This window comes from Nansenia antarctica (genome assembly GCF_963989245.1).
Source record: "Nansenia antarctica genome assembly, chromosome: 8".
NCBI lineage: Eukaryota > Metazoa > Chordata > Actinopteri > Argentiniformes > Microstomatidae > Nansenia > Nansenia antarctica.
Window position 1 is genome coordinate 30,845,795 of NC_137678.1, and position 26,093 is coordinate 30,871,887.

At 45.0% G+C, this 26,093-nt stretch overlaps 1 protein-coding gene across 1 annotated transcript in view; it reads right to left on the bottom strand.

Moving 5' to 3' along the window:
* st8sia1 (ST8 alpha-N-acetyl-neuraminide alpha-2,8-sialyltransferase 1) overlaps window positions 1–16,059 on the bottom strand; it is a gene marked incomplete at both ends in the record, with an annotated part of 19,168 nt that extends 3,109 nt beyond the window's left edge. Inside the window, 3 exons of the mRNA XM_080538267.1 lie at window positions 2,075–2,184; window positions 14,256–14,400; window positions 15,878–16,059. Of these exons, the coding sequence (XP_080394393.1) occupies window positions 2,075–2,184; window positions 14,256–14,400; window positions 15,878–16,059 (437 nt within the window). The remainder of the gene's footprint in view (window positions 1–2,074; window positions 2,185–14,255; window positions 14,401–15,877) is intronic.
* Between the last annotated feature and the right edge of the window lie 10,034 nt (window positions 16,060–26,093).

A 26,093-nucleotide genomic window follows, 5' to 3' on the forward strand; every position in this document is an offset into this window, starting at 1 on the left:
TTCCTCTTCTTCTCTCTATGTCTGGAGCCCAACATCATTCTGTCTTCGTTCTACTTCACTTTATTTGTCCCACTTCTCTGAGAGACATTCCCCTTAGGGCTACCAGACTCACCAGAACCACACTTTTAATTTTTTAATTTTTTTAATTTAACCTTATACAGGTAAAAACATGTTGAGCCCCAAGGGCTCATTTTCAAGTGTGACCTGTTCACAGGCATACAACAACAACATCCACCACAAACAAATACAATACAAAACCTGGCCTACATAGTCTAAAACTAAACTAAAACGACATAGTCTGAAACTTAAACTAGTCTAAAACAGTCTAAGATAGTCTAAAACTAAACTAAAACTACAAAACCTAAAACTAGACAGCTAAAGAGCTAGGGACAGGGAGGGGTCAGCAATGGGCAAAAGGGAGGGTCAACTCAATTGCAAGAACAAATCATAGACTTGCACTGTATGGGCCCTATTATGCACTTCTTAACTTGCCGTCTTAAGTGTTAATTAAGACGCACCGCCAGGTTAAGACCTACCGGCACCCTTATTATGCGCTTCATACGCGCTACTGCTATTATGCAGGTGTCGATAGGCGCCCACACATAAGACGTAAAACTCCCGTGCATATATTGCTCATTGTGGGAGTGTTCATATGTTAATGAAGTGCACTAGGCGCCCCTGCTATTATGCGATCTGACTTTGCTCCTATCACTAAGAAGTGGTTTGAAAAGTTCTTAAGTTTAGACTTCATGCACGTTTTGAAACACGAGCGCGCCTCCGCGGTTTGCGCATGCATGTGGGCACACATGAACACGTACGTGGCTCCACGGCAAGACGTCAATTACGGTCACAGTATAAATGCTTTATTTCAGAAGGGAGAGGCAGAGAAGCGCGCTGACCTCCTTCTCAGGACTTCCATAATAGCATAGCGCTAATGACTCAACGCAGCCGGTTCTTAAAGGGAATGGCACCTGGCACGCTGATTGGGTTGATTGAGAAGACGCCCAAAACACACCCATGACTAATTTCTTTGCTTAGCGCCGGGTTTTAGGCGCACACTACAGCACGCATAATAGCAAAGTGGCCTTGACCACGCCTCCACGTCTTAAGTTTAGATCTACCGCCTCGTCTTATTGATGAAGTGCATAATAGGGCCCCATGTCTCTCAGCAAGAGCTTGAAACTGGAAAGAGGGATCAGATGAGACAGTTTCAGACTCTGCTGTAAAGAATTCCAAGAGGAAGGGGCTGCAAATGAGAACGCCCTCTTGCCTTTCACTTCTCTGTTTTTCTTGTATTCTCTCTTTCTTCTGCTCTCTCTCTTTCTCAAAAACCTTATGACCTGCTTTCCCCCCCTTCCAGTGTCATTGTTCCTCTTCCTCCATCTATATCCTTCCTCTGTCCCTCTCCCCCCCCCCTCTCTCTCTCTCTATCTCTATCATTACCTCTTTTCCCATGGTCCATCCACCTCTTACAGTCTTAGTCTTAAGCCTGATTTATACTCCTGCGTCGAATTTATGCGCGTCTACGCCGTAGCCTACGCCGTAGCCTACGCGAGGGCTCTCCAAGTTTATAGTTCTACGTTGGTCCGCGGACCGCAGACCGCATCGCGTTGGTCGGTGTACTCATAGCGGCATAATAGCGATCAAAAAACGTATTTTTGTTATGCTTGTTGTAAAGAAAATTTCTATAATGCATTGAAATGACAGTAAACTGCGTAGGCATTGCCGCGTACTTACATTTTTGGAGAGGTGCACGTCAATCGACGGCGTAGGCTACGCAAGGCTACGCAGGCCTACGCAAGCTACGCCGTAGCCTACGCCGTCGATTTTACGCAGAAGCATCAACTGGGCTTAAGTCTACCTCCTGTCTTTTCTCTTTCGCTATCTCTCTCTCCTCTCTCTTAACGCACCCTTAGCTCCCCCCCCCCCCACCGCCCCCCCCTCCTGCAGTGACAACTCCATCTCTCATTAGTTCTGATTGGCTGATGCCCCCTGCTGGCTGCTCTGTCTGGCCCCCGGTGACCATGGGACACCCCCCCCCCCCCCCCCAACTCCAACACCCCCCCTCTCTTACCGCATGACGAAGTCCGCCTGGTCGATGGTGCCACCGCAGCCGCTGTGCTTCAGCACCCCTCCGTTGCCCACCACCGCACACCTCTTCAGGGGCCGCTGCAGAGGTGTCTCCTGGGGGGGAGGGCAGGGAGAGCGTGTGTTACGACACGAGCCACACCCACACGTGGGCCTACACAGCCAGCAGAGCCTGGTCCAGACATTTACATAAAACATTTTGGCATTTAGCAGACGCCTTATTCCAAAGCGACTTTACAATCAATACATTTGAATACTAAGCAAGTGAATCAATCATCAATCCACCAGTCGTAGCAGGAAGAGTAATCCAGCTCAGGCCCGGGGCCATTGATAGAAGGAAAAACCTTCTTCTATCACCTTCTTCTAAACCTAGTTTTTTTGTTTTTTTTTGTTTTTGACACTGGAGAAACAGAGAAACAGTACAAGGGGGCAATATACGTTTTTAGGGACACAGTAGAGGGGAAAGGCGGGTGTCTTCAGGAGACGCAGTGCTGAGGGGCAGAAGATGTCTCAAGAGGAGCAGTTAAGGTGTAACACACCTTAACACAGACACAACGCCTCCTACAGGAGGTCCTTGTGTAGAACGACCGCTTCAACTGTCCCCGCATTGTACCAGACGTACCAGAGGACAGGGGTTAGTTACCAGAGGACAGGGGTTAGTTACCAGAGGACAGGGGTTAGTTACCAGAGGACAGACAGGGGTTAGTTACCAGAGGACAGGGGTTAGTTACCAGAGGACAGGGGTTAGTTACCCCAGAGGACAGGGGTTAGTTACCAGAGGACAGGGGTTAGTTACCCCAGAGGACAGGGGTTAGTTACCAGAGGACAGGGGTTAGTTACCAGAGGACAGGGGTTAGTTACCAGAGGACAGGGGTTAGTTACCAGAGGACAGGGGTTAGTTACCAGAGGACAGGGGTTAGTTACCCCAGAGGACAGGGGTTAGTTACCAGAGGACAGGGGTTAGTTACCCCAGAGGACAGGGGTTAGTTATCCCAGAGGACAGGGGTTAGTTACCCCAGAGGACAGGGGTTAGTTATCCCAGAGGACAGGGGTTAGTTACCCCAGAGGACAGGGGTTAGTTACCAGAGGACAGACAGGGGTTAGTTACTAGAGGACAGGGGTTAGTTACCCCAGAGGACAGGGGTTAGTTATCCCAGAGGACAGGGGTTAGTTACCCCAGAGGACAGGGGTTAGTTACCCCAGAGGACAGGGGTTAGTTACCAGAGGACAGGGGTTAGTTACCAGAGGACAGGGGTTAGTTACCAGAGGACAGGGGTTAGTTACCCCAGAGGACAGGGGTTAGTTATCCCAGAGGACAGGGGTTAGTTATCCCAGAGGACAGGGGTTAGTTATCCCAGAGGACAGGGGTTAGTTACCAGAGGACAGGGGTTAGTTACCAGAGGACAGGGGTTAGTTATCCCAGAGGACAGGGGTTAGTTACCAGAGGACAGGGGTTAGTTACCAGAGGGAAGGGGCTAGTGTGTGTGTGTGTGTGTGTGTTTGTGGGTGTGTGGCTAAATGGCATACACCGTAATACACTGTGATACACCATGCATACACCGTATTACGGCGTAATACACTGTGTGTGTGTGTGTGTGTGTGTGTGTGTGTGTGTGTGTGTGTGTGTGTGTGTGTCTGAGAATCTGAAGCTCAGGGCTGGCTCCGATAGTTGAATAGGACTTTGCCCAGCTAAGCTAATAAAGTTATAGGCTAGGCTGTATACATCAGCACTGAGATAAGAGAGTGACATAAGTTACCAGAGGACAGGGGTTAGTTACGAGGACAGGGGCGATGTAATACACCGTAATACATTGTTTGTGAGTGTGTGTGTGTGTGTCTGAAAATCTGACTCAAAGAAAGGCTAATAATATTATAGGCTAGGCTATATATCAGCACTGACACAAGAGAGTGAAATAAGCAACAATGGGAAAGGTCAACAATAGGCGAAAGAGATTTGAGAAGTATGGATTATCTAATAAACACCACACAGTCACTCCAGAAGCTCTCACACAAATGGTTTTCAAATCTTAACATTTTAACTTTCTATGGTTGCTATGCATACCAGATAACCTCACCATTAACCTCTCACACCCAACACTGAAGTAAAAAACAGTTGTCATTAAGTCTGATCACCATATACATGTATTTGCATCTTATTCACAAACATTATTCTTACAGATGGATTGCAGAGTTTATTCAAATCTAAACTGATCTGTATCAATATCCAAAACTCAAAAAATACTGTTGTTTTGTTTAAGTGGCTATGAAGGAGTGAAAGACTAACATTGAATGAGGAATAGATTAAAAGTGGACTTCACTTCTTTCTTTTCGCTGCCAAGAAATCTTTAGTAGAGCTTTAGTGGTGCTATCTATCTACCCCAGCTGGTGGATGAGCACAACTTAAGTAGGTGTCTGCTCGCTGTCTGCTTCAAACAGACAGCAAATAAAGGCTTTCTTTGTCATTTCTGTTCGTTTTTTTTTTTTGGGTCAAGCTACAGTGCTACAGTGTGCTAAACCACAAGTGTCTTATACTGCATATTCCATAAAACACAAAGAGTGTCTGTACAGGAAGACTATAAGGGCCTTACTGAGGACATTAAATGGGTTGTGTGTTCAGTTGATTGGTCTAGAGGAGGCCAGATCCTCTCGGCCTGTTGGTGTGAGTCTGGGCCAGGCTTGGCGCGGTGCCAGGGATGAACTGAGAGTCCTGGCGGAAACAATTGCGCTCATTATTCCCCTTGGAGTGCACGCGCACACACACGCGCACACATCCACACACACCTACCCACACCCACACATACACACACTCACACACACACACACACACACACACACACACAGACACACACTCACACGCACACATACACCCACACCCACACACACACACACACACACACACACACAGACACACGCACGCACACACACACACACACATACTGTACACACACAGACACACCTACCCACACCCACATATACACACACTCACACACACACACACACTCACACGCACACACACACACACACACACACACAGACACACACACACACACACACACACACACACACAGACACACACACACACACATACACACACACACACACAGACAGACACACGCACACATCCACACACACCTACCCACACCCACACACAAAGACACACATACACACGCACACACACACACACACACACACACACACACACACACACACACTCACACACACACACACACACACACACATAATCCTAGACACTCCCCCAGGGTCTCCGCTGGACCGTGAAAGGGGTTGAGCCAGAGAGGACAAAGCCCAGTTCACATCATAGAGGGCCATGGAGCTGGGAGTGGACCGAGGCCGAGGAGGAAGAAGGGTTTGCATGGGGGACACTTATGACTGTAACACGCATTCATTATACATTCATGTGATTGGTTTTGGGGAATCAATCAAAGGAGAAAAGAGGACGACAGTTTGAAGGAGGTTGGACATTACTGGGGTACTAGGAGGGCAATAACAAGCATCCCAATATATCAAAATAACTCTGCTGACTAATCGTCCTGTGATAGTATGACGCAATGTTCTTCTTCTTTTTTTTTTCTTTGTTGTTGCATTGGTTATGATTAGTTGGGTTCCTCAATGTAATAACTCCAAAATGATTATAAATAGATCATACATACACTCGAGAACCAGAGCAGTGAGAGAAGAGAAAAACGAGAGGAGAGGAGGATGAGATGAGAAAAAGGAGAGGAGAGGATGAGGATGGTGTGCTATAATGTGACTGTACGCAGTGCATCAGAACCACCCCCCCTCTCTCTCTATGAACAAAGCATTTCAATTAAGCAGCAGCATAACTCATAATAACTCATAACTCATAATTGGAGCATTCCATGGCAGAGCAGGGATGCCGACCCTACACTGTGTGGTCATAAGGCCTCTGCTTCTGTTCCCAGGGTACCCTGGGCAGTGTGTGTGAGTGTGTGTGAGTGTGAGCTCCAGTCAGATATGGCTGGCGTGGTTTATGCCCAGACCTGCAATCAGCGCACAAGCTGAGTCAGTAAATTGACGTTCAGGCAGTGCTCAACTCAGGAAGGCTATGCTTTCTCTGTGTGTGTGTGTGTGTGTGTGTGTGTGTGTGTGTGTGTGTGTGTGTGTGTGTGTGTGTGTGTGTGCGTGCGTGTGTGTGTGTGTGTGTGTGTGTGTGTGTGTGTGCCTGCGTGTGCGCGCATGTGTCTTCTACTTTTCTTCCCTAACTTACTATTTTGTAACCGCTGGTTATAGTCTAGAGCACGCCATGTAAGTGTGTGTGTGGGTAGCCAGTATTTTTATCATCGGATTAAAGGGCACACAAAACAAAAATATAGACATATGCAGGCATAAACACTGGGTATTGTGTAACAGTAGCCTATATTTGGCTTTCACACATAATAATAATCAAATAAAAATAAAATAAAATAAAATAAAAACATAATAATAATATAATTTATTTGTATATCACAAAGTGTGATATTACAAAGTGTTCTACAGAACAAGATACATTTTAGTGTGTTTTGGAGGTTATTGCATGACCAGGGCGCAAAATGAGAGAAAGCTGCTTTGCCAAGTTCCAATCGAGATCTGGGTACCCGGTAGAGCAACACCCATCTAGTGGAACGAAAACCATAACAGCTGTTGGTGAATGACATGAGATTACATAGTTATGAGGGGAGTTTGCCCAGTGTGGCTTTGTAAATAAAGATGTACCAGTGATGCTGTCTCCTTAGGCTTAATGAAGGAAACCAGGTCGTAAAGTACACAGTGATGTGTACAGTAGGGTTGGACGGTTTCCTGATTTACCGGTTTTTCGGTTAACTGTATTCAAAATTATATTGTTGTAGGGTTTGACTAATCCTTTCTGCGAACCTGCTCGAACACTTTCCACGAGCAAAAGAAATAATAATTCAAATAAATAAATACAAACAAATAATTCAAATAACTACAAATACCAAACGTAAAGTCCAACGCACTTCAGCCAAGTTTAAGATCCAAGGGTTTTTTCAGCAGTAGAGTAACATAGGATAATGTTAATATAGTATAATATTGCCCATAACTATACCTCTAAACTAAACTGATATTTACAACACTACCTCTGCACATACTGAATATTGCATAGTCACCTATCACTACCATTCTTGTTTTATTTATGTTGTGCCCTTATATCACTATTTGGACTTTTGGTTGGATACTAAATTGCATTTCGTTGTATCTGTGATGACAATAAAGTTGAATGTAATCTAATCTAATCTAGACGACAATATAGTAACCAAACTATTATCTGTTACTGGTAAATGGTAAATGGACTGCACTTATATAGCTCCTTTTTAGCTGCTCCAAAGCTGCTCCAAAGCGCTTTACAACAGCCTCTCATTCCCCCATTCACACACACATTCACACACCAATGTTACTGTTACTGTTACTGTTACCTGGGGACTTCCTCATACAATCTGCCCGTTTATTGCAGAGGAACAGGGTGACTGACGTTTCGACATGCAAAGAGGTATTAAGAGAGAGAGTCAAACAAGTGTCTGTTGAAACGCCCGATGGGTGATTTTAGTTTATAGCGTTGCTGGTTTACGTGTCTCTAGTTTATGTATCTCTCTGAACATATTAGCAAATTAGCTACATAGAACTCCGGTCATTTCAGAGAATGCGTTCTTCATGGTTGAAAAGTGGGTGTACGAGTCTGAGAGAACAAACGATACGGAGACTTCTGTTGCAGTGAAAAGACAGAGTGTCAGAGTTTTAATCAAAGTTTTTAGCAAACTAGCATTACGACAGTAAAAACCATAGACATGCTACTACTACTACTACATACTGTGTGATCCACGTGAAACCCCCATACATCACAACTGCGAGGCAGAGGCTACACGGCGCCGGATTTGACTGAAACGGCAACGATCTGATATCGTTTGCACCTCACGGCTACACGACTCGAATTCGTGAGCTGAGACGGTGACGAGACGATAACGCTGGGAGGGTGTTTCCGTATCGTTTTCGGAGTCGTGTGGTCGGCGATTGGGTGCGTTTTTCAATAACGATGACGCGGACACCCATACATGTATTGTGGTTTACTTAATACTGTTCAGCACTTGAGGTTACATTCAATGCATGACTTGTGCTATATAGGCTAAATAAAATGATGAAAGCGGCAAGTAACAAGTGCGTTCTAGGCATTAGGCAAGTAACATCCATATGCTGTGTAAATAAAGTTTGATTGATTGAAGTATGTGCGCGTGCGACCCAACCATTCAGCGCAAGTCTTGTGCTATAAATGGCCTACACTTGATAAACCAGTGCTGTGATATTATTTATTGTCTTAGAAACATCTTAGCAAGAGGCACTTCAACAATTATCATCAAGTTTATTACACATCAGCTCTTTTTATACAACCTAAATTTACTTTAGATGAATAACGTATACATGCCATATCTTGGATGCAGACGTAATGTAAGTGGAGAGGAGATTTATCGGGAGTTGACAATACTACCAAATGACTGAAAATGTATGAATTTCTATTACTTTACGGTACTGTTTCAATTATATTTGAAACATGTTCTGGGTCTACCAGTACGTGCATGCCCAGTGTACCTGAATACGCGGTTCCATGTGGCCAGAGATTCTTGTGCGCGGCAATGAGAAAGCACTTGTTTAGCATCTTCCGGGTCCAAACCAGAAATTCCCTGCACCATAGTACCAGTGTACTACAGCGGTAGAATGACAGTTCAATAATTTTTTAGACTCGGATCTATTCATACAACAAGGGACACAGCACTTCCACGTTTTCCCCATATTGTCAGCGTCTTTGAGCCTCGGAAAAGCGCTATATAAATATAATGAATTATTATTATTACTGAGGCATTTTGAAGACAGCGCCTCAGCCAACGTTGGACCCGGAAACACGTCACGACTTAACAACCGAATTGCGTTTCGTCGTCGTTTTGCCGTCGTGTCGCCATGTAGCCTAGGCCTAAGCCTTAGAGGGCCCTCGCCCAGTTCCCACCATAGAGACGTACTGGTGAAGTATTAGCGCCTCACAGCAGCGTTCGCTACAATAAAGCAATACACCGTTGCTATTTTTGGAAACTCTGGTTTACGGTTACACCGTAAAACTATCTAACCCTGGTGTACGGGATAATGAGTTTGATATGAAACGATAAGAGAGGAATAAAAACCTGACAAACAACATATTAAGTGCAGGTAACAGCCTGCACATGGAACTGCACACACACACACACACCCACGGATACACACACACACCCACGCATACACACACGCATACACACACACACACACACACACACACACACATTTGCCAAACATTAACTAAGAACACATACAAGATTCACATCACCAGTACCAATACCGTCAAGTGAAAAAGATCGAACGCCCCATGAAAACCTTTGTCTTTTTCAATTTTTCAATATTTAAACTTATGGACATTTGATATTAATTTTAACAATATCGAGAGATGGGGGTAATATAACTAAACACCTAAAATTTAAACCATTTATTTTAAAAATTATTAGTAAAATGTAAGTAATAGAAATGCTATTTTCTTGTGAGGAAAAAGTTAGGACACCCGCACATTTATTACTGCTTAAAATGCCTACATTTAGAATCAAGTGCACCACATCAGGTGCAAATGATTAGAACATTGTTACAGTGAATTTTGGAGGAGCCTTACTTAAACTTCAGATATTTAGTTTGGTTTGCTCTTGATTGTTGGAGTGAGTGCTATCACCATGGCGACCGTGGCTCTCTGAGGCCTTCAGAAAGGAGGTTGCAGATGCGTTTGGAGTCTGGGAAGGGATTCAAAAAGATCTCCAAAGAATTAGAAAACAGCCATTCCATTGTCCAAGAAAATAGTGTCGAGTGGAGAACATTAAAACAACTGCCAACATGGCCAGGCCAGGAACATCCTAGCAAGTTCAGCCTATAAGAGCAGACTACAAGAAGCTTAAAGAAGTCTCCAACAATCCTAAAATGTCAACAAGGGACCTACAGGTAGGCTAGCTCGTGCCACAGTTGAGGTCAAAGTATGTCCATGCATCTACCATCAGAAAGAGACTGCACACGTTTGATTTTCATGGGAAAAATCCATTAGGGAAAGACTGAGGTCATGTTCTCACATGAAAGTCCGAATCGAGACCCGGAGCAAGTGGATGAGTTCGCAACATTGTTGCATAAATTATTTCTCTGATTTGCGTTCTCACAGCCCTTCATGTAAACAAAGTAACATACGCAATCGAAGCAACAGACGTGGTACTTGATTGGTCAGAAACATTTAGAATTGCCCGTTGTCCGGCTCTTATCCAGATCAACACGCGTGCGCTGTTGTTTTCCTATGGACTGCCTCGAGCAGCGTTCTCACCAAAAGCGAAGCGAAGCAAAGTGATGGATGCGTCGTTTGTAACCGAAGCGAAACCACCCATTTCTAGCGGAGCATCCGAGGGGTGTTTGCTGCGGGAGCGACTTCGAATGCGCGTTCTCACAGCTCCAAACGATTCAGAGCAAAGCAAACTTTATCCTAAACTCCATTTCAAGTGAAGCAAATGTTCTAGTGAGAACACCCCCTAAGGTTTGCCAGAGAATGAATCCAAAGTTAATTATCTGGGCACAGTAACATAAGACATGTTTGGCGCGAACCAAAGACAACATTTCAGCACAAGAACCTCATACCAACTGTGAAGCATGGGGGTGGAAATGTCATGGTTTGGGGCTGCTTTGCTGCAGCAGGGCCTGGCCAGCTCACCATCATAGAATCCACTATTAATTCTTCATTGTATCAGAGGGTGCTTGAGGAAAATGTGAGACCATCTGTCCAAAAAATTGAGGCTGAAGCAGATGTGGATCATGCAACTTGACAATGACCCAAAACATTCCAGTAAACCACCAAGGAATGGCTCCAAAGAAGAAAACAGAAAGTTCTGGAATGGACATGTCAAAGCCCGGATGTCATCCTAATGGGATGCTGTGGGGTGATTTTTGCTCAAACATCACACAGCTGAAAAAGCCTCCTTCTGCGAGGAATGAGAAAAAACTTTCTGTCAGTCGAGTAGCCAATAGGACTGGACTGACTTACTTATATAGAGCCTTTATCCAAAGCGCTTTACAACGCGCTTTACAATGGCCTCTCATTCACCCATTCACACACTAACAGCGGCAAGCTACCATGCAAGGCGCCGGCCCGCTCACTGGGAGCAATTTGGGGTTCAGTGTCTTGCCGAAAGACACCTCGACCAGCCGGGGCTCGAACCGCCGATCTGCCAACCTTGCGATCATTAGACGCCGGCTCTACCTCCTGCGCCACAGCCGCCCCACCACAATACCAGCTATCAGGGCATACGGTGTCCTAACTTTCTCCTCAGTAGGAATTGGCAAAGGACTAATTGTTAATTTTTGGTTGAATAAATGATAACGAAGTAAAGTAGAAGAAGATCAAATATTGATATGTCCACATTTCTTAAAAAAGAACTAAATAGCCTATTTCATGTGCTAATTTTCACGATACTGTATATGAGGAAGTGTCTCTCCTACAGCAACACGCCAGGGTCAGCCTCCCTGTGACCTTTATGACAATAATATCCACGTGTCCAACACAGAGAAATGGGTCCACCATGTTCCAAGACTATTCAAGCAGCGTTCATTACGCAACCAGAAGAGAGAGAGAGAGACAGACAGACAGACAGACAGACAGGCAGACAGGCAGACAGGCAGACAGGCAGGCAGGCAGACAGACAGACAGAAGGAGACTGAGAAAAAGAGGGGGATCTATAGAACCAGAGTGGATGAGAGAGAGAGAGAGAGAGAGAGAGAGAGAGAGAGAGAGAGAGAGAAAGACCACCATCTTTAATGCCTTCTTAAGCAGAACATTCACACCTGTGTCATTGTGTGTGCACATTTCCCAAGAAAACTTGCAATACATTTTTTCATAGTTTTTATGTACATAACAAACTGGGAATGTTTCATAGTGATATCTATTTTCTTTATTTTTTTTCCTATTGGGGGGGTAGCCTCGCCTTAAGAAACAACATGAACAAATCTTTTTTCCTTTTTTTTCAAGTAAAATGATGCAGAGTGCCTTCCTATGTGAGAATTAGGGTTGGGCGGTATCCAATTTTTGACACTGTTAGACCGTCCCCAAATGTAACCGTGGTTTTACGGTATATTACCGCGGGATCAAAAAGTACACAGGACTTTGAGGGAGCAGACAATTTCAAATTTGTGACGGCGGCTGGTGGAAGTCGGACCAAAGCCCTCGCTCCGGACGAACCTGCTGGAAGACTTTCCATAGTGCTGGAAAAACACACTTATAATAATAATAATAATAATAATAATAACTTTATTTGTATAACGCTTTTCCTGCAAAACGTTGCAGCTCAAAGTGCTTTAATCATTATATAATCTTAATTTAATTATTTTGTAATTTAAATGCAATATTAAAAGGATGGGTTTTTAGTCTTGACTTGAACATATTATTTGCTGAGGTTGCATCCCTAATGTAAACTGGCAGTTCAATCAAACCATGGCGCATGGCGTTCAATATATGCGCATATTGCGCAGCAGATTTTTTTCATGAAGGTATGAGTGTGTATATGTTACGGTACATGTGGGAATACGGTACATGTGGGAAAACTAGGGTTAGGGTTAGGTGCTACGTCGACTTGGTACATGCTGGCATGTCTAACCCTAATCCTAACCCTAACCCTAACCCTAGCACCTAACCCTAACCCTAGTTTTCCCACATGTAGCGTATTCCCACATGTACCGTAACATATATATATATATACACTCACATACACACAGAGCACAGCACAGCACACAGACTCCATCAACAATAACAAGAGTCCCTTCTCACGCTAGGTGTGTTTTCTCTGCTGGTGAAGGCTATGGAACAACACAACCACCACGCATCACTGGTCCTGCAAACGGCTCCAGCACTTCCTCTCAACTCTGTGGGGTGGGGGGGTGGCGGGGGGGTTGGGGGGGGGCAGGTGGCTTTTTCCATCTCTCCTTTAAACCTTTAACACCTGCTCGTGAACTAACCGAATTCGAGAGGGACCTAATTATTTCACACGAAGGCCAGGAGGGTTCTCAGAGCTGGCTGGTTCTGCTGTGTGACTACGTACAAGAAAGGACATGAAAGAGAGAATGAGCCCGAAGCTACTTTTGATTTTTACACAACTCTATGTTGTAACGCTGTCTGTGTCTTTTGGACTTTCTTGGGTTGCAGAAATTAGCCCCCCCACACCAACCACACACACACACACACACACACAAATGCAAGCACACACACACACACACACACACACACACAAATGCATGCAGGCACACACACACACAAATGCATGCAGGCACACGCACACACACACACACACACACACACACACACAAATGCATGCACACACACACACACACACACACACACACACACACACACACACACACACACTATGGGGCTGAGATAAAAATCTTTCTTGGGTTGCAGAAATTAGCCCCCCCACACCAACCACACACACACACACACACACACAAATGCAAGCACACACACACACACACACACACACACAAATGCATGCAGGCACACACACACACAAATGCATGCAGGCACACACACACACACACACACACACACACACACACACACACAAATGCATGCACACACACACACACACACACACACACACACACACACACACACACACACACACACACACACACACACACACTATGGGGCTGAGATAAAAATGGCCTCCTCCATGTCCCCCCTCTGCTTTGGATAAAGTGGGATCCATCTCAAATCCCCCAGCTTGGCTCCAGGGTGTCATGTTCCCCTGACTATTGACCTTCTATGAGAATAATCATTTTCCACTAGCGCCATCTGGTCTGCACTCCCATTCACTCCCATCCCCTGGGCTGGTAGATATCCTGCTGTTCGATGGTCATTTCAATCAATAATGCATACCCAATGTTGATTTTCCTAGAAATCAATTCATCCATTGAATGGCTGATGGCATGTTTAAAGCCAAGGCACAACCCGTAAGATTTCCTGCTTTTCAAACGGTCACACAAACTGACGACCTTTAGTGGAGACGTTTCCCCATTCCTCAGCTTATCTTATCAGTCTCCGTGCCTACCTTCACAAAGAGAGGATAGGTCTCGTTGTTGACCGTGTGCTTGTGGTAGAACTCTCCGTCGTACCAGAGCACTTTCCCCATCGGAGAGTTCTTCTTGGTCACGGCAAACATGCTCCTGGGTTCGCAGCATGAGGTCAGCAGCTTCCTGTGGAGAGAGAGGAAGAAGGATGAAGTCGTAGCTAGCCTCTGGTAAATGGACCTTATTCCAAAGCGCTTTACAACGGCCTCTCATTCACCCATTCACACACACACACATTCACACACCAATGGCGGCCAAGCTACCATGCAAGGCACCAGCCCGCTCATTGGGAGCAATTTGGGGTTCAGTGTCTTGCCCCAAGGACACCTCGAGATGTGGCCAGCCGGGGCTCGAACCACCGATCTGCCAACCTCACGATCATTAGACACAAGGCTCTACCTCCTGCGCCACAGCCGCCCCCCTCCTGTGCGTCTCCGTAAACTGATCCTAGATCTGTGCCTATGGACAACTTCAACCCAGTCTCACTTTCACGGTCTGAATGACAAGACGAATGACTGACTGCAAATGTGTGAAGAAGAAATGGCCTTTATCAGCTATTTAGGCCCAGGGCATACATGACCTTACAAGTGTATTAAAATATGACAACTGTGAACTTTTTCTCTTTTCTTGACCTCAAGTGGTGGTGTAGTTCTAACTCCGCTGTCAATCTTCAGACTAGGTCAGTGAATTTCAGCTAGTGCCGTTGCTTTGTCTTTTTCAGTAAACGGTGCACTCGCTTTTCTCTTGTCTCCTTGGAGACACACACACACACACACACACACACACACACACACACACACACACACTCGCACACACAGGCGCCTCAGCGGAGACCTTTGAACTCCTAACACGGTGAAAGTCCTCTCCCCAACACAGCATCAGATCACATTCGCATAAGAACGACTCCGCTATTTTCGTAGGTGTCGCGTTCTGCGCATTACACTAATCGGCTTCGTCTCGGTACACGATCGTCTATGCCAGAACACGATTAGATACCAACAAATAAGCCTGCCACTCAGAAACATGCGTGGCCTCGAGATTCCGTTTGATCAACAGCCGGCTACTGTGATTTATTTGTCAATAAGAGTCCACAGAGTATAGGCCTATTGCAACTATTTTACACTCGGTTACACTTATTTCAGGAGGATAATATACATTAGGATCAACATATAATAATAATAATAATCATAATAATAACCATCACATCATCATAATATGATGTAGGCTATTATTATCATGTGTATGATTGTGTTATCATTACAGCTATGACGAGGCTGTCATTTCTAGGCCTACATTGTTATGATGATGTGTTTTGAATGAGCAAAAAATGACCACCGAATACGCGACATACATACATCCATGCAATATCAACCACACACACACACACACACAGACACATGTGACCATGACAGGGGGGGCCTTATTCATTTGGGAGTGAATGAACGGACGAGAGAGAGAGAGAGAGAGAGAGAGAGAGAGAGAGAGAGAGAGAGAGAGAGAGAGAGAGAGAGAGAGAGAGAGAGAGAGAGAGAGAGAGAGACAGAGAGAGAGACAGAGAGAGACAGAGAGAGACAGAGAGAGACAGAGAGAGACAGAGACCCACCGGAACCCATCGACGCCCGTCTGGTTCCTCTCCCACGCGTCTCCCTGCCGCAGCACCTCGTCTACGATCTCCTGGTCGCCGGGCAGCCTGTAGACGGGGAACATGTAGAGCCAGCACAGCACCAGCACACACAGCCCGGCCCACACCGACAGCTTACTCCGGTGGCATCTCACCAACATCATCTCAGAGCAGTAACAGTGTTTCCTAAAGCACTTAACGCTGTCTCTCTCTCTGGCTTTTCAATTCAATCGGCCTCCCTCCCCAGTCTCCCCATCCCCCCCGTTAAAGATGTGTAAAAGGTGCTTTTATTCCGGGAGCGGAGACAGGCGGCATCCTCTCCATCCGGGAGACAGACAGGGGGTAAATAAAGTGAAGCCTTGGCTTTAAATGGAAACGTGCGTTTTTTTTTTTTTTTTTTTTAATCCTCGCCGCTTGTTTGTTCAAGCATCGAATTCCTTCATTTAAAAAAAAAAAAAAAAAAAAAAAAATCGGAGTCGGTCTTGACGTTCCTCTTAATTCAATGCTCCGGATAGTGGAGAGAGCTGCGAGAGATCCGCTATCCATCCATGCGCCATAGAGGCTGGCGGGGGAGAGGAGCTTGGGCTCTCATCTGCGGGGGGCTGCTACTGGGATCTCATCTGCGGGGGGCTGCCTGCTACTGGGATCTCCACCGCGGTCGTTCTTGGTGCATCAGCGCTGCTACTGTCTCCAATCTCTGCCCGGTTCCCTGCAGCAGCCACATTGCCTTTTTCGCTGCCCAAATTTGCTTGCTTGTGTTACTGCCTCCTCCTCACCATCCAACCCTGCTGGAACCCAGCTATAACACCACCCTCTCCTCCTCTCTTCTTGGAGCCCTGCAAGTGTACTGGGGCACAATCCATTGAATCGCTCTCGCTTTCGCTCGCTCGCTCTCTCTCTCTCTCTCTCTCTCTCTCTCTCTCTCTCTCTCTCTCTCTCTCTCTCTCTCTCTCTCTCTCTCTCTCTCTCTCTCTCTCTCTCTCTCTCTCTCTCTCTCTCTCTCTCTCTCTCTCTCTCTCACCCTCCCCCTTTCTTTCTATTGCGCCCCCCCCCCTCCCTCCCTACCTCCGAAACAAAGTACTTCTTGTGCTGCCGAGTGCTTGAATGTGCCTCGCTCTCTGCTGTGAAACGAGGGCCAATGGCACGGCGCTGTGCCGCCCCCTGTTGGAGAATCTGTGCAAGGACAGGAGGTTCTCTGAGTGGCTGACGTTCTTTGTGGAGGATGCTGCCACTGTGCCACACCCTGATTGGTAAGCATAAAAGGCCCCTGATAGAGTGCAAGGCTTAGGGCTTTAATAATGCATGTTGATATTTATAATAATAATAATAATAATAACTTTATTTGTATAGCGCTTTTCCTGCAAACGTTGCAGCTCAAAGTGCTTTAATCATTATATAATCTTAATTGAATTATTAAATGCAATATTAAAAGGATGGGTTTTTATAATCTTAATTTAATTATTTTGTCATTTAAAGGCAATATTAAAAAGATGGGTTTTTAGTCTTGACTTGAACATATGTGCTGAGGTTGCATCCCTAATGTAAACTGGCAGTGCATTCCACAATTTGGGTGCATAAAATGAGAATGCAGCCTCACCAAATCTCCTCTTTTGTACATGTGGTACACAGAGAAAACCAGCGTCAGAAGACCTGAGAGCTCTATTGGGCTTATGATCTTGTTTATAGTGGAAAAGAAGAAAAGTCAGGATAGACACTTATTTTGTTTGTTGTTGTGATTGTATGTTTTTCACGTGTACTGTTTTGAAATAAACAATTGATTACCCAAAAAATAATGCATGTTTATGATATGTTGTGTTTATGATATAATGTTTGTTATGCGATTATGATGAATGTATGTAGGCCTACGTTGGCCCGCACAATTCCATGTGTGTTGTGTTGTGTCGTACAATTCCTCTATAGCACATCACCCTTAATTAGCTACGTATCATTGAGGACAAGAGATACCTCATGGTTGATATGTTTATCATACAGTTTAGATGTATTTCATATGATCAAGAACATGCAGAGAGAGAGAGAGAGAGAGAGAGAAAGAGAGAGAGAGAAAGAGAGAGAGAGAGAGAGAGAGAAAGAGAGAGAAATCCCCACACATACAACATCACAGAACATTCCAACAAGTTAATGACCATCGGAGCACTTTGAGCTGCAACGTTTGCAGGAAAAGCGCTATACAAATAAAAAGTTGTTATTATTATTATTATTATTATTATTATGAACAACACTACATCTAACTTCACCTGTCATCATAACAAGTCATCTACCAAGAAGTCCCATTTCATCTTCTATTCATAACCTTATATCAACATCCTTAGAGCGAGTTCACAGACCTTGGACTCCAAATACTGTAGAAAGATCGCTGGCGACATCTAGTGGTGAAACTATACTGTTACACCTTGGAGTCGGACAGCTCCTTTCTTACAAGAGACCACAGGGTGGGGACAGGCACTCATCAGGGAAGAACTCTCCCATGGAACATACATAGTGTATGTGTGTGTATGTATGTGTGTGTGTGTGTGTGTGTGTGTGTGTGTGTGTGTGTGAGTTTGGATAACTTTTGCCCATAAGCAGTATCCAAATATATCAATTTAATCGATTTGCATACCGAACTAGAGGTGCATGAAAAAACAAGTGAAACTTTCATATATTCTAGATTAATTACGCATAAAGTGAAATATTTCTATTCATGAAAGTCTTACTTTTTGAATTAAATTATGGAAAATATTGAACTTTTTAGATGCACCTGTATATGAACTTTGTATTAATGTTACCAACTTAGTCAGTGTGCTATTAACTACAAATACTCAATGTATAATCACTGAGGTATGGTGTTGGTCATGTGGAATGTATGGTAAACCTATATGGTAAAGCATGCACGGGTGATATGGATACTGATGGTGATTGACATACCGTGACGTTAGAATTATAAGGTTCTATCTCTGTAACTCTGCCATGAAGGGACATGAAGTAACTCCGCATCACTGGTGGTCTCGGAGATAACTGTCCATGTAATACACTTATTCCCAGACTAAAGTCACGCTGTACTGGGAGAATACGGGAGGATCACGTGAACGGGAAATAATGCGAAGCCAGAAGCAGTGTTTTGCAAAGTGTTCTGTATTCCGTATTCCGTATTCCGTGTTCTATATTCCGTATTCTGCCCTCCACCCACTCCTGCAGCCTCCTTGTGTTCTGCCACCACTATGGTTAAGAAACAGAACTATTGGGTAAAGATGCTGTTTATATATCCACAGCCCTATATCCTATGTCCCGACACTGTTCTGTGCTTTAATACGTGTGAATACTTTATATTACTGTTGAGGGAAACTGAGTACCGGTAGGTTCCGTGTTCAGGGTGAAAAGAGCAACCTCATGCTAATCTTTCTATGCTAATCTCTCCTGTCGAGCCTGCTGCTGAAAAACATGAAGTAAGGATGTGTTCTTTGGGGGCCAGCCAGGGTCATCGGCCAGCCTAGTTGTCTCCTGTGAGAATGGCTTATTTCGGCTGAAATGTCACCCTGCCAGGATGTGTCTCTTTAAGTGAATTTATGCACACCAGAATTGTGGTGTGTGTGTGTGTGTGTGTGTGTGTGTGTGTGTGTGTGTGTGTGTGTGTGTGTGTGTGTGTGTGTGTGTGTGTGGTTGTGTGTGTGTGTGTGTGTGTGTGTGTGTGTGTTACACTCTTTGAGGCAATGCAATCACATACACCTGACCTCTGGGCTACTTTCTATCCTCCTCTGTATATCATAGAGTTTTAAAGATACACTACAGAACTCCAATGAGATAAATCACTTCCATAAGCAAAATCCTGCATAATGTTACACCTCCCTACGTCATGCCTACAAACCCCTCCTCCGGCCACCGTTCAGGCAAATCAGACCACTCCTCCACCCTGCTCCTGCCCGCCTACAAGCACAAACTGAAGCTAGCCACACCTGTTGTGAGAACGATCCAGCGCTGGTCTGACCAATCAGACGCTGTACTCAAAGATTACGTAGACGACGTGGGATGGGAGATCTACCGAGAGATGAATGACGACATACTGTACAAATCAGAATCCGTGGATTAACAGCGCAGTCAGGGCTGCACTTACCGCGAGAGATACCGCCTTCAAATCAGATGACAATACAAATGACAAGAAAGCCCGCTATGACCTACGCAGAGTGATTAAGGCAGCTAAACGGGAATACAGTGAGTCACAGATAGAGTCACAGCTGTGTAGCAATGACTCACACAGCATGTGGCATCTCAGACTTCAAAGGGAGACCTAGCTGTGCGGCTAGCGTAGCTGGCTCTCTCCCGGACGAGTTGAAGAGCTTCTACGTCCGCTTTGAGAACACCAACACCGACCTACCTGAGAGGACATGCACCTCAGGCATCCCAGCCAGCGCTCTGGTCATCACTGAAGCAGACGCGCGCAACGCGGTCGGGCCAGACAGCATGATGTGCTGATGACAGTGGCGGACTCAGGCTGTTTGAAGGGCAGGGGGGGCGAAAAGAAAAAAAGGGCACCTACTGCACAACATGGGACCCCATCAAGTTTAGACCATTGGAAGGGCAGCCAATAGGGCACGTCCTCTAATTTTGCCACTCAAAAGGGCACTTTAGTGCGACGTTTTTCAACTGTGGGGGCACATGGTCAAGTTTAGACCATTGGAGGGGCACCAATAGGGCACGTCCTCTCATTTTCGCCACTTAACAGGGCATTTTTGCCACTCAAAAGGGCACTTAAGCGAGACGTTTTTCAACCGTGGGGGCACCAGGAGGGGCGGTCGCCCCCCCTGCCCCCCCCCCCCCGAGTCCGCCAGTGTGCTGATGACAGCATGATAACGACAGGTGATGACAAGGGGCTCGAAGACCTCCGCCCCTCTGACCCTCAACACAGGAGACACCCCCCCCCCCCCCGGGCTGTGTTCTGAGTCCCCTCCTCTACTCCCTGTACACCACGGCTGCATGGCCAAGCACGGCTCCAACTCAGTGAATAAATTCGCTGATGACACAACAGTGATTAGACTGATCACCGGTGGTGGTGGTGGACTTCAGGAAGAAAGGTCAGGAACAGGACCCCATCAACGGGTCAGCCGTAGAGAGGGTCAGCAGTTTGAAGTTCCTTGGCGTCCACATCTCCGACGACCTAACCTGGGACGACCACACCAAACAGGTGGTGAAAAAGGCATAGCAGTGCCTCTTTCACCTCAGGCGGCTGAAGAAGTTCGGCATGGGGCCCAAGATCCTTAGGGTCTTCTACAGAGGCACAACTAAGAGCATTCTGGGTACTGGGTACATCACTGCCTGGCACGGTAACTGAACTGCCCTCAACCGCAATGCGCTGCGTGGTACGTACGAACAGACGAGCGCATCAGTGGATGTGAGCTTCATTCCATCCAGGATATACAGTATACAACAAACGCTGTGTCAGCAAAGCCAGGAGGATCATCAAAGATCCCAGCCATCCCAACACACAGTCTGTTCGAAGTGATGCCGTCCAAAAGGCGAAGCCCCTTCCGGAGCCTCAGGGCCAAAACTCAGAGGCTAACCAACAGCTACTTCCCCCAAGCGATCAGGCTCATAAACAAGCCTACTGAAGACAAATCCCAAGCACATCCCATGTATATGGACTAACTACCCTTAAGCACACAGCCACTTTCCTCAATACTACCTCTTACACCCAATGCCATTGAGTGCAATACTCATGACTCACGACTCTTGACTCATAAGCGTCCTTGGGTTTTTGAAAGGCGCTATAGAAATTGAAGCTATTATTATTATTATGACTGACTACGTTGTACTATTTATTTTTTTTACTATTTGTTCTGGTAAATTGTGTCCTGTCTATTTGTCTTATTAGTCTCCCACAACTTGTCACTTGTCCAATTGTCTCACTTGTGTCTTGTAACTATTGTCATTTTATTTATATTGACTATCTTGCCATATTGCCTTATTTGTCGTTGTGCTGCAATGTCAGGAACCGAAACCTAATAATTTTACTCTCTTACACTTGTATTGTAATGTGATGTAACAATAAAACTTGAAACTTGAAACTTGTTTGTTTTAAAGATCCTCTTTTTATATCTCTCAGTGGACATGGATTCCGTTTGCCTTAGGTCAGGGTTATGGTTGTTGGAGGTCTTGACGGAGCCAGTTCGCTGTAGCCCATTTCAGTACTACATAGCTGTTCTCTGAATCAAACAATGAATTTGTCGGCCAAGTTAGCCTGCTAGAACGGGGGTGGGGGGAGGGGGAGGGGGAGGGGGGGGGGTATATTTAGGGAGTAAGGACTGAGGCTGACGGAGGATGTGTGCTATCCCAGGCACCTGCCCCTGTCACCCCCGTGGGGAAGCCTGTGGGCCAGATCAAGGTTAGGCGCCTAGACCCAGATACCCCAGAAGGGGTATACGGGGGGTTACGTCAAGCTTTTCGCACGCTGGTGGGGCCCCATTTCGTGCAGTAGTGGGTGTCCTTTTTATTTTTTTGCCCCTGCCTTTCAAACAGTCCGCCACTGTGTGTGTGTGTGTGTGTGTGTGTGTGTGTGTGTGTGTGTGTGTCAGTGGGATTAGGTCATATTCATGGCATCTCAGGTTTTCCCCAATTTCCCCCCCCAAAAAGGGCCAGGTAAAACTGCCAATCATGGTTCTGAGTTAGAAAAAAATAAAAATAAATAGCCACTAACTCAGTGACTGGGGAACAAAAGAAAGTTCAACATTTGTGGCCAAATCACCTGAAAGTAACTTCCAACCAATCAGAGAGTTCTAGTTCATTTGAGGGATTTGGCGAATCCTTCGTCTTGTGGGTGAGCTCATTAAGACGTCAGCTTCCTTTATGTTTGTAACGACAGCAAAGAGTGCATGGTGAACAGGTCTTAGATAGTGCTGCAATGCGTGTGTGTGTGTGGGGGGGGGGGGGGGGGGGGGGGGGGGGGGAGAGTTGGGTTGCTGCAGAAATAGCACACCCACCTGCTGGGGATCACTGAAGGGTGTGATGACAGAACATTTGTCTCACCCCCACCGATAAGAACTCACGCGCATGCATGCACGCATGCACACACACACACCCCTTTAAACAAACAACACCCCTGTCCCTCTGCCCCCCTGTACCCCTGTTCCAACAGGCTTTGGAGGATGACAATTGTGACACGTTATCCAGTAGGAAGAAGAAGACGGCCCCCACATCCTGACAGAAGTCTGCTGAATATTTCTCACATCCCTGAGATAACTATGTGTTAATGTATCTTCATGCTACACCAGACAAGCACAGGGTGTCATAAGGAGAATGGCTGATAGGCTGGTGACAGAGCGATAACTCGTTGTTGTTTTATTATACGGAGAAGCCACACTCCTCAAAGCAAAGGTCGGTTCAGTCACACAGAACAAATCTTATAGTAGGCTTAACGGCTTAGATAACAGTTGTCATCATCATCATCCTCATCATCATCATCAAGTCATATTTCTGAGGTTCCTCTCTGATGAGGACATGTTTAGTGTCCTTTTGTGGTTCCTTCAGTATCAGACATTTGCATTCTTCAGAAATGTCAGTGACAGGTGGCAGCTTTAGCTGTACGTTGGACTTCCAGATTTATGATCACACTGATTAACCTCTATAGATCACGTCACCAAAGCAAATAGGCGAACATATTTTTATGTTGTGTTTTTTTTGTTTCATTTCATTTTTTTATCGACAGAAGTGTTCGAGGATCAACATAAACACACCTAAATAACAGTATATAAACCAGCCTGATATAAATAAACAATCAAATAAAAGAATAATAATAATGACACAAGTAAATAAATACATACCCCTCTAACCATTAAAAGCCATTTTCATGGAGGTGGGTTACATTATAAAATAAATTATTAAGGGTTAGTATTAGTATTACCATATCTACATGTGGTATGAGGAGCTAACAACTTACAAACACTTACAAAGTAATACTCACTAAGTGCTTTGGGTGTGTTCACTATCCTACAAGCACAATGGGATTGTAAAAAAGCAACGAGAGAATCAGACAATGCCATTACGCGGGGGTCATGATTTATTATTACTCTTCCCCGCATCATGACAAGGTCAGAGGAGGTGATATTTCACCTCTGGGTCCCTGCCAGCCCATTCCTGGGACCTGGCGCTATATCTGTTGTCCACTAGCTGTCCTGCCCACATATAAGGCTCCCATTGTCTGGACCCTCTGTTGTTAGAGAGACTATCCCCTACTGTGGTCACCCGAGTCACTCAAGTCCAGGTAATTCACACTGGGGATGGGGGGTTTTCCTTTTGTTATACTAACTTTTGTAAGACTTGTGAAAAAAAAGTGATGGGTTATGTTTTCTTGTGTTGTCAGTGTGTGAAATGATTTCAGGTTTGGTCGAGGTTGATCAGGTAACTCAACAACGTGAAGGTGTGAGACTGAGTTACTGTTGCTGTATGGAGATTTCGGGGGAAAGTGTTACACACTCTTATTTTTTTCCTCCAAGGTTTCAAAATGGCTGATGAGTAAGTACTGTTATCTGGGACGATAGGTTGACTTAACTGTTAATTAATGGCTTTTTTCGCTGCGAATACTTCTTTAAATTAATACTGCTTCGTATGTTTAATTGTCAGTTTCTTTAGAATGATATTGATATGTAGCAAAGTGGACCTATTGTCTAAGACGACAAGCCGTTTGTGACACGGTCAGTTGGTCCGCAAGTCGGCATCCGATATAATGTTATGTTCTGACTTTTCATTAGAAAAATGGAAATACATTTCAGCGTTGTTGAAAATCTACGAGACACTCGCTAGTCAACTAACACAGCTTTTTTGTGAGCCTGCTAACAACGTAAAGTAGTGTTCTAGTTAACTAGGTAACAATGTAAAGTAGTGTTCTAGTTAACTAGGTAACAATGTAAAGTAGTGTTATCGTTAACTAGGTAACAATGTAATGTAGTGTTCTAGTTAACTAGGTAACAATGTAAAGTAGTGTTATCGTTAACTAGGTAACAATGTAAAGTTGTGTTATAGTTAACTAGGTAGCAGTGAAGATTACTCACCGAATCCATTGCATTGCAGTATTTTGGCTTGACTAGCGAGTTAGTGTTGAAAAGTCTGAACATTTTGATTGGTTGCCGAATTGCGGCCCAAATGAACAGACCATGTCACATTTAAGTCTTACAACAACAAGTTGTAAGATGTAACAACAGCTTTTGGGGTATAATGTGTCCGTTTTGCCTGATATGGACCATGCAATTGACGCATAATTTTTTAACAACTCTGTTAAGCTGCCGTTTAGCCATGCTGAGCTAAAACAGAGGAGATGCTGTATATAGGGGAGCGACTTCACCCCACTGTTTTCCTGCTTAATCCTGCGTGTCAAAGGATGGCGGAGCTTGCGGACAAGGCTGCAACTGTCTGTGTCATGTTACACTGTCCCTCTGTCTGGTTAGGAATGGTCTTTGGGGGCGCTTGGGTGGCGTAGCGGGTTAAGCGCTGACCATGTAACCGCAGGGTCCCCGGTTCGATTCCGGCCGGGGACATATCCTGCATGTCATCCCTCCTCTCTCTCTCACCCATCCTTCCTGTCTAAATCTTCACTGTGACTGTCAATAAGGATGAAAAATATGAGTGGGACTGCCTTTTAAAAAAAAAAGGAATGATCTTTGTCTTCTACTTACATTTCCTTCTGTCTCTCTTGTCCTGTTTCTGTCCATAAACATGATATAATTACAGTGAGGTAAGTACATTATTGCACAGTATGTTGTCCGTGCATAATAATCACTCATCCTGTCCACCATATCCACATAATTTAGTCTCGATATGATAAATCATCATTTAGATTTTGTTCATTCGTTTTCGTTTTTTGATATCACTCTAATTGTGTTCATCTGTCATTGAGCATTTGATTCTGCGAATAACTAAAAAACCTACGCTTGGATACTTACAATTTGTTATAGAATTTATGCTTTTCCAGGATAGTCATATACTAAAATATAAGAGGCAATTTAGCAAAACAATTGACAATCGTTGACAATTTTCCACAATAGTCCTCAAAGGAATGCTCTTGTTAAGGGATCTCTTACATAAATAGATCATCTAGCTGTTTACTTTAGGTTGATAACAACTATCCTCATTGGAATATTAACTTTGTTATTTTGCATGACCAACATGTCCTGACTTGTCCTCTCCAACAACACAGACCCCCCGACCCGTCAGACCA